Source organism: Hydra vulgaris, chromosome 08 (assembly GCF_038396675.1).
Source record: "Hydra vulgaris chromosome 08, alternate assembly HydraT2T_AEP".
NCBI classification, from domain to species: Eukaryota; Metazoa; Cnidaria; class Hydrozoa; order Anthoathecata; family Hydridae; genus Hydra; species Hydra vulgaris.
Window position 1 is genome coordinate 6,557,501 of NC_088927.1, and position 9,268 is coordinate 6,566,768.

Here is a 9,268-nt window from a genome sequence, read left to right on the forward strand (position 1 = left end):
AACGAAGTTATTCCAAGGTTAGCAAATTTCAGCATTTTACTCGTTAGCATTAAAATAAATCGTAAGTATTTTTATTTTTATCGCCATAAAAAATTGTTCATAGAGAATTTGAGCACAAATAAATATATACACACACAAATATATATATATATATATATGTATATATATATATATATATATATATATATATATATATATATATATATATATATATATATATATCCACAATTAATACTGCAATTTGAGACCCCGAGCGGAATTCTTCCTCCCCCTCCCCCTACTTCTCCAGAAAATATATATTTATATTAGTTTTGGAGAAGAGTGTATTTAATTGTGTTTTAAACTTTTAAACACTTTGCTTCTTGCAAAAATACTTTTTTCTTTTTAATCTTATTTTCAAAACAGCAGAAACAAAAATTTCACCGCTCTCTTCAAAAAAATTTTGCCAAATTTTTGAAATCGTTCAAATAACTGTGTTTTATTTATGCTATTATCATGCTATTATACTTAATTAACATTTTGTTCAAGACAACGCAGATACTTGAGAAATTCAAAACTTATTAAAAAAGATACTTTATTGTCATTTACTATTAAATATTTTCGTCTAATTTTTGAAAAGTATCCAACTCGTTTAAATACATCAACGCAATATTTGTAAAACTTCAAACGGATAAACATTTAACGCATCTTTCGTCTTGTTTAAAGTATTTAAGCTGATTGCACTTTCTCTTATCCTAAAATTAACTGATAGTTTGTGTTTAGTGACTTTGCTACAAACAAGTTAAATTATCAACTCAAGTAAAATTCAAGAAATGTTTCAAAGTATTATACCTTTAAAGCAAACTGGAATTTTTCCTACCTTCAAGCGTATGATTACTGCATCAGCTTTTTAAATTTATTTTTCCATATTTAAAGAGAATAACTCAACAGGGTTTTTTTTTAGGGTATTTCAATAATCAGGGCATTTCAATAACCGGTCATTTCTTTTAAGAACGTGTAAAGATCTAAATTAAAAAGACCTAAATTAAAAAGTTTATTAGTGGGAACCCCTGGCTTAATTTGAACGAGTTTCAAAATTTAGTTATGTTTCTAGAATTTCTTACACAATTAAATGTTTTTTTTCTTTCAGTAATTTCATGGGTTTTAATAAGATTTTTAAAACTAAGATAATTTTTTTAATGAACTTAATTTACATGAAAAACTCAATATTTTTTTAGCCGAATTTTTTGATTCGTCTTTGCGCACTTATCAAAATAAATTTATATTTATGACTTTCTTTAATACTTTAAGAAAATATTTTCAGTTGTTTTTCTAGCAGTAAAGGCCTGTAAACGAGTTGTTATATGTCGATATGCATCACCCTACAAGTTGTTCATTATAACTCACCTCTATAGTTCTAACGTTGAAGAAATATAATCTTAAAAAAAAGGACACTAATTATGCTCTTGATAAAAAACTATTAAATTTGAAACTTTTCAAAGTAAGAAATCTGACCAGCAAATCGTAAAAAGGTTTATTTCCACTTGGTTCGTTGTTCATGTTGTACTTTGCTCTAATAGTTATTCTTAAACCATTATTTGTTAAGGTGCCTAGATTAAACTTATTTTTTTTAGATTAAACTTATTTTTTTTAGATTAAACTTATTTTTTTTAGATTAAACTTATTTTTTTTAGATTAAACTTATTTTAGATAAAATAGCAATAACAAAGTTTGTTTAAGAAAAATATTAAGGATTATAAAGACAAATTATTTTTGAAATTGAGATATAATCAGTTTTAAAAAATGCAAAAGTTTAGGCTTTTTTATTTTGGCTTCTAGCAAAATGTCAATTATGATTAATTAATATACTTTTGTGATTAGCAATATTTTTACCGTTTCATATATATATATAAATAAATATAATGTATAATATTATATTACATTTATATTATATAAACATTTTATATTTATATTATATAAGTAAAGATGATATAATATATATACAAATATATATATATATATATATATATATATATATATATATATATATATATATATATATATATATATATATATATATATATATATATATATATATATATATATATATATATATATATATATATATAGTAGTCGTGGTGCAGTGGTTGCGCACTTGCCTTAGAAACAAAGGATCAGTAGTTCGAACCCCACCTCCCCTTTAACAAAAGTTAAAGAAATGATTTTAATTTTAATGTTATTTGTTTAATTTAACCCTTTAAAATTATTTTCAAAAAAGATGTTTCAAAATCTAGTAAATCTAACTTAGTAAGTCCATATTAAGTTAATTCCATTTTGATTCAGCCTTTAAATTTTCCAATGTGAAGTTTGAGACAAGGTCTTGTTTTCTATTCAAAATATAAAGAAAATCTTTTCAAAAAAACGATTGACTGTATTAAAGTTGGTTAGAGATTATTTCAAGACGGGTTATGGGAAGTTATTCTCTAAAATTTTTGGTAGGATTTTTTGAGAAATTTTATTATAGTAACATTAAAATGTGGCTAGAGATAAGACACTCTTAGCCTTAAACATAAATAGTATCATTTGGTAAATGATTATGAATAACTAAAGACTCAAGTTCACAAAAGAGATTTGCAATATGCATTATCTTTTACCGTTCCTTCACATACAGTTTCCTTTTTTCCCGTTTTTTTTCATACAATTAAGTAAAATATATTTTTAATTCATATAAGTTTTGAGATTTGTGGCCTCTTTTGATTATTTTTAATTCTTTTTAAATAGTATGTGTTTAAAATAATGACAAGCATAGAGAAACGTAAAAGCAAATGCGAGTTTCCAACGGCGCCACAACCAAAATCTATTCTCAGACCAAAGCAATGGAATGATCAAGTTGAGGAAGGTAATATTTACTTTAATATAATAAATTTACATTTATACTAGTTTTATCTAGTTTGTGGTGGGAATAAAATATATTATATGGTGGTGGTGTAGTGGAATAGCGTTTCATAACAACCAAATAGATGTTTGAACACACCACGTCGATGGATGTACCATGCTTAACTTGTTTCTCCGCATAGCAGCTTTAGTTGTCAAGATTTATGTTTCAAATATTATTTTTGTTTTACTCAACAAAAGCAACCAGACTACCTTATATAGTTAGAATATCGCAGTAGTTGGAGTTAATGATTAAAAAAAAAGCTTTAGGGCGCGAGCCTTTAGATGATTTTCTTAAAAAGCTAGTGGAAAGACTAATATTGTAAATAACATTTTAGGCATTATTTTTTTTGGTTGTTTTTAAATTACGTTTTTATATATTATATTGTAAAAAAAATAACTACTACCTAAAATAACTTACCATTAGTGCCCCAAAATTATAAAAAAAATTTCACAAGATAAAACCAAAAAAAAAAAAAAAAAACTCTTTAAATTTGCACAAAAGCCCCGAAATATTCAAATAGCCCGCTAAATTGCTGGCCCATTCCTAATGATTAGCAGCAAAAGTTGGGAGGGGGGTTCAGAAAGCTTAGACACGGCTCTATTGCTACTACTACTACTACTACTACTACTACTACTACTACTACTACTACTACTACTACTACTACTACTACTAGTACCACTACTGCTGCTGCTGCTACTACTACGTTATGCATTCTCTTTGACAAATATTTTATAATTGCATTTAACTCTGACGTATTTAACTTATCTTTAAATGTGTATTTTTTATAACTTCTTAATTTTAGTTCTATTTATATTCAAAGTTATTTTTAATAAATATTTCACAAGTCCAACAATAAGGCAGTCTTTTTGACTTATAACAAAAGTTACTTTGAATTTTAGTTTAAACAGCTTTTTTTTTAAAATTGTTAACTTTATGAAATGATTGTTAATTTAGCATATAGATTTCAAGTTGCTGGATATAGAGATGCTAAGGAGTATCAGCATATCAATAAGGATATTGAGGTAATTTTTTATACTTAGTTTTATTTAATTGTATATAAAAAAGCAACCATAGAAGCTTAATTTTTTAAATCCTTATTTATTTTAAAAAAGTAATTGTTTTTGTTGGTGAAATAAAAAATAATATGTTAGAGTTTATGTGGTCCAACTATTCATTTTCCAACAAGTCCAAAAGTATACATTTTTAAATAGTCTGCACAATGATATGAAAGATACTTCAAAATTTAATTTACAGATAAGTAAGTTGTATAATATAGATGGAAAACTTTATTTGACGCTGGTTTTGCTAATGCACTTATATTGGCGTAAATTTTAGAATTGATAAAAAAAGATAACTTGCTATCTATATGGTTAAAAAACAATTCATTATTTTTCTAGGTTGTCTAAGTGAAACTAAAAAGGAATGAGTAACCAGTACTAGCTTTATGTTCATAAAACACTTAGGTTGAGATGCATTCAGGGCCTTCCCTAGTGATAAGGGGGGGGGGGTATGTGTAGGGGAGTATTTATCTCACAAACAAAAAATTTATTAAATAAATAGTAACAAAATAGTAAAAAAATAAAAATAAAAACTTTATGAGGCAAATTTTTTTTTTTTTTAATTTATTTTAAAAATCTTCACTTCTAATAAGACTGCAAGCAACCACTATTAGAGTTAGAAGTTACTGGAAGAGAAAGATGAAGTTTTAAAAACCAATATAACGATCAACAGACAGCTTAAAAGATTGCATATTATATGAATCAGGAAAACAAGATGAAGGCAGCGAAATCCAATGGACTGAAGTTTGAGGAAAAAAATTAGACGAAAAAGAATTTTGGAGAACTTAAAAACAGTCACCGCGCCCATTATAGTATTTATAGGAAAGAGAAAGAGAAACATTATTACGACGATCATTTATTGAAAGCGCATCATTTGAAAATCCACTTTAGATATGACATCAATATTCCATTCAAAAACGGATTAGAGATTTAAAGAGATAAAAAAAAGAATCCTGAGTAAGAAAGTGGCGAGTACGATAAAGTGATGCAATCTTAGCAGATGCTAACTTTGAAATGGATTTAATATATGGTTTCAAAGAATAATTGGACGTAAGAGTTAATCCTGGAAGATGAAGAGTAGATGACTCATCGATTACATTACCGCCTAAAAGTATAGGAAGATCTTGACTGTTGCAGTAACGATTAAATAAAAAAAAGTGAGTTTTATCTGAGTTAAAGTTCACCAGCCACTAAAAGCTCCATGCTGTAGCAAAAGTGAGATCGTTTTTAGGCACAAATGCTCCCTCCAATTAACCTGAGAGAGTTGGCTTCATATCAAGTAAATAAAAAAAAGTATTGGACCAAAGATAAAACCTGAGGAACCCCTTAAGTTACAGGAAGTGAAAAAGAGTACTGTCCATCGAGGACAACTTTTATACTATAATTGGTAAGGAAGGATTTTATAACCTTAAAGATGTTACCTGGTACACCGTAAAAAAATAGTTCATGGAAAAGACCAGCATGCAAAACTTTATTAAAGGCTTTAGAAATATCAAAAATCTCCACATCTATCTAATGCACGATAAAACCTATTGGTTATTATCGTTAACAAATCAGCAGTAGAACAGGAAGATTGAAATCCATATCGATGTTCAGAAAGTAAGTTATTAGATTCAAGACGAGAGAATAAATGTTTGTTAATTAAATACTTAAAAACCTTGCTTATGATAGTAAGAAGACTAATCGGATGGTAGTAAGACGTCTCGGATCTTTTTTCAGAATTTTTGAAAATAGAGATAACAGATGCCGCATATATAAAATAGTATATTTTATAGTATAAAACAAAGAGAAAGGAGATAGAGTAAAGTGGTATTAAACGGAAACACATAAAAAAATAGTCTGTAAATTCTAATCTAGTTTCTTAACAAATAGGTGAATTTTTACGAATGTAAATGTCCGGGCCAAGCATGTGACTATTAGAGTCTTTTTAAATTAAAGGAAGATAACCCTCAACACTAAAATAACAAGGTGAGAAAGCTGAACTCAAATTAGTCTTACAAAGAGCAAGTAGGTCTGGTGAATTTTGCAAGAGGTTAGACTCAACAGAAGAAAAGTTACTTCGAAGGCCACAAATATTGGTTATGATGATTTTTTATTTTATAGTTTTTGATACTGTAGTCATTTTTTAATTTGGTTAAAGAACTTGACTTAAAGCACAGATAGCACTCAGTACACTATTATACAGTAATTAATATTAGGCAACTGCTTGGACTATTGCTTCGACAATACATACCAAAAGTACAAACAGGGATATTATCCATGCGCAACATCGCACTGCTAGTGCTCTCATATTTTACAGCTGTTAATGGAATAAGCCTCTCTTAGAGCTATCACAGATTTTAATAAACCTGACTACTAACCGGCCTCAGAACCATAAAAATAAATTTTAAAGCTGTATTCTCATTAGGAGATAATAGAATGATTTGTCTAGACATAAAAACAGAGACACAAGTAATTAAGTCAAGAAGAACCAGCATTCAACATTCTGAGCTGGAAAAAGTAAATCATAAATACATCTACGCCAGCCTAATTGATAAAGAAGGAGTGTGAAGCTTGTTAACAGATAGAATTTGATTACCCGTTAAGTCTTTGCATAGGAAGTTTTCTACAAAACAGTAGCCTGATGCATTTAAGATGGCACACAACTGAAAATAAGTAAGTTTTTTGAAAAAAATCAATTTTCTGATTTTTTGGTATTTTGATTCTATAATCATTCCTTCAACATATACAAAAACAACTAATCTTAAAAATGATGTAAAAGTTGATTTAATAGCATTTTAGTAGATGACATATAAAAATAAATTCCCTAACAACGCCTTAGCAACCATCCAACATTTGACTTTTTATGAATTCAAAACAGTAAAATACAATCACAAACCATGGTTTAATAAAATAAAAGAAACAAGTGATAGTTACAGGTGGATTTTGATAACTATTATGTTCTTATTATATATATTTTTCTTATTTTTGCTTTTTTGGCAATATGTATTTTTTTAAACTTTGAAACACATTTTCTCATTAACGAAACTTTATTACATAATAAAATTTTCAGAATTTGTTTATTATAATTTAATACTTAGTTTAACTCTCAGAATTTTAATTAAAATCTATAAAAAGTGAAATATTAACGTTTAAAGTGCTGGATTTATTGATGTTTCAAATATATATTAGATGATTTTGTTAAAAATGCAATATTTTGTAAAATAATTTTAATCACAAAAAATACCACGGTCAAGGGTGAAATATGGCTAGGAAACTATGTTCAAAATTTTAGTTCAAGTTGTTGAGGAAAAATCAAGTTATTAGGTTTTGAAGATTTGCTAAAAACACGTGTTTTACAACACGTTTTTGGCCATTGTGGATTGTAGAATTAAAAAAAAATTATTTTTTTATTTTATTTTAATATAAATATATTCTCATCAAAAAAAAAAATTACAATTTTGATTATTTAAAAAAAACTTATTTTCAGTTATGTGCCACCTTAACGTCTTTTCAAGATAAGTATTTTCGAGTTTAAAAAATGCTTTATCCTGCTATCATAGACATCCACATTAAGAATCGTGAGGGTAACGAATGATTTCATATTTTTATTTATAATTTGAATTTCACTACGCAGAAAAAACTTAAAAGATGTTACTTTATTACTTGTACTATTCAGTTAAACTTTTAAAATAACTAAAAATCTGTTTTTCATTACCAATAGGGCTAATTCACTCAACCAATATGCTTTATTCAGATCAAAGTGTAAATTATTTAGCTTTGCACTTTACAATTCTATTCACTCTCATGTAGATAAATAATAACTTCGTTTCATTCTTTTTGTTTTGGAAATCTTCATAATCTCTATTTTACTCTCTCTATTTAAAATTTTACTTTTCTTTGAGTTTACGCTTTCATTTATTCATTTTCGAAGTTTATTGACATTTTATTTTAATGACATTTTATAATATTATTATTTTTTTTTTCCTAGATCGACCGCTGGCCGCAAAGTGGTTATGTGAAAAAATTGGAGAGACGGGACGGAACATTTTATTACTATAATAAGAACCGTGAATGCACTGAAAAAGATGTCAACAGAACAAAATTGTATGCGTACTAAACACTTTTCAACATTTTTATAATTTGATGTTGATCATTATGTTTGTTTGTGTTTATTGTAATAATTTAAATCTTCAGGTTTTGTCAAATATTACTATTGAATTTATTGTTTGAAAATATTGCTATAGGCTCTATTTCTAGAAAAAAAATACAAATTTCTTTCTAAACGCTTTTAAACTTACAATAAATATCACTAAGTACGGTAACACTATACCTAAAAAATACTGTAATGAATACCCCAAAAATCAAAAGCACGATACTAAATATGCAACTTTTTCCGTACTTCATTAAAACCCTTTTTTTTTTAATTGTACTGTTAGAATAATTTATGGTCTCTTGCTTTGTCACTGGTTATCAGCTTTTATAATATATATTTTTTCCATATCTGCATTGTAATACCTTTCCCAAATCATTTCTCTATTATATTCATCATTATCTCTATGATATTTACAGTGGCGCAGTAGTTGTAGTGCTAGACTAAATTCAATCTCTAATCTCACTTTTATCATAAATATGTCTTTGCTAAAATTGAAAACGTAAAACTATCTTATTTATTGCTATTTCCATGACAATCCTCTATGAACTTACAAATCTTTTTAAGTTTCGTTTTTTGTAGAAAAAAAAGTTTTAAACACTGCAATTAATTTAAAAAAACTTTCTAATGCAGTTATAAAACTGATGTAAGCGCTAGATAAAGCTGCAACTATAATCATAAAGTTTTGTTTTATAATCATAAAATTTTTTCAACAAATGATGCTTAAGTATACTTATTTATCTTATATCTTTTATAAAAAAGATTTTAAAAAATTCACCTAAAGGACTCGTTTTACCTCATTTCACAACTTATACAATAAATGAATAACCTTGACATTTACACGATTTATACGTGCTTATTTTAACTTTCCTTAAAAATGGGTATTTTCCCAAATTACAGACATTAGTGGAAACGTCTAGATAAGCCCGTGTCATCTTTTTCATTTTTTTAATGAAGGTTAATTACAAATCGTGATCAAATAATGCATGTACCATAAAATAAAAATTCGCGGATGGCGAGCCAGAACTGAATTGATCCATAGTTGTGTTGTTAATGAATAATCGGAGCAGGTTTTTATATAGCTACTGAGATGTTCAAGTAATCCAATTATGTTTTAGTCAGCTTGCCACCTTTAGATCTAAGCTAAACTAGAGCTTGTTT

The 9,268-nt window shown here is 27.0% G+C and overlaps 1 protein-coding gene across 2 annotated transcripts in view; it reads left to right on the plus strand.

Annotated features, from left to right (window-relative positions):
* LOC100197844 (meiosis expressed gene 1 protein homolog) overlaps window positions 1-8,113 on the plus strand; it is an 8,210-nt gene extending 97 nt beyond the window's left edge. Inside the window, exons 1-4 of one of the 2 annotated variants that reach the window (XM_065802980.1) lie at window positions 1-61; window positions 2,761-2,878; window positions 3,872-3,939; window positions 7,946-8,113. The exon at window positions 1-61 is cut by the window's left edge and continues 97 nt beyond it. In XM_065802980.1, coding sequence (XP_065659052.1) covers window positions 2,776-2,878; window positions 3,872-3,939; window positions 7,946-8,074 — 300 coding nt within the window. In that variant the 5' untranslated portion in view covers window positions 1-61; window positions 2,761-2,775 and the 3' untranslated portion in view covers window positions 8,075-8,113. The remainder of the gene's footprint in view (window positions 62-2,760; window positions 2,879-3,871; window positions 3,940-7,945) is intronic. The other variant, XM_065802981.1, reaches the window with a different exon arrangement.
* Window positions 8,114-9,268: the final 1,155 nt, after the last annotated feature.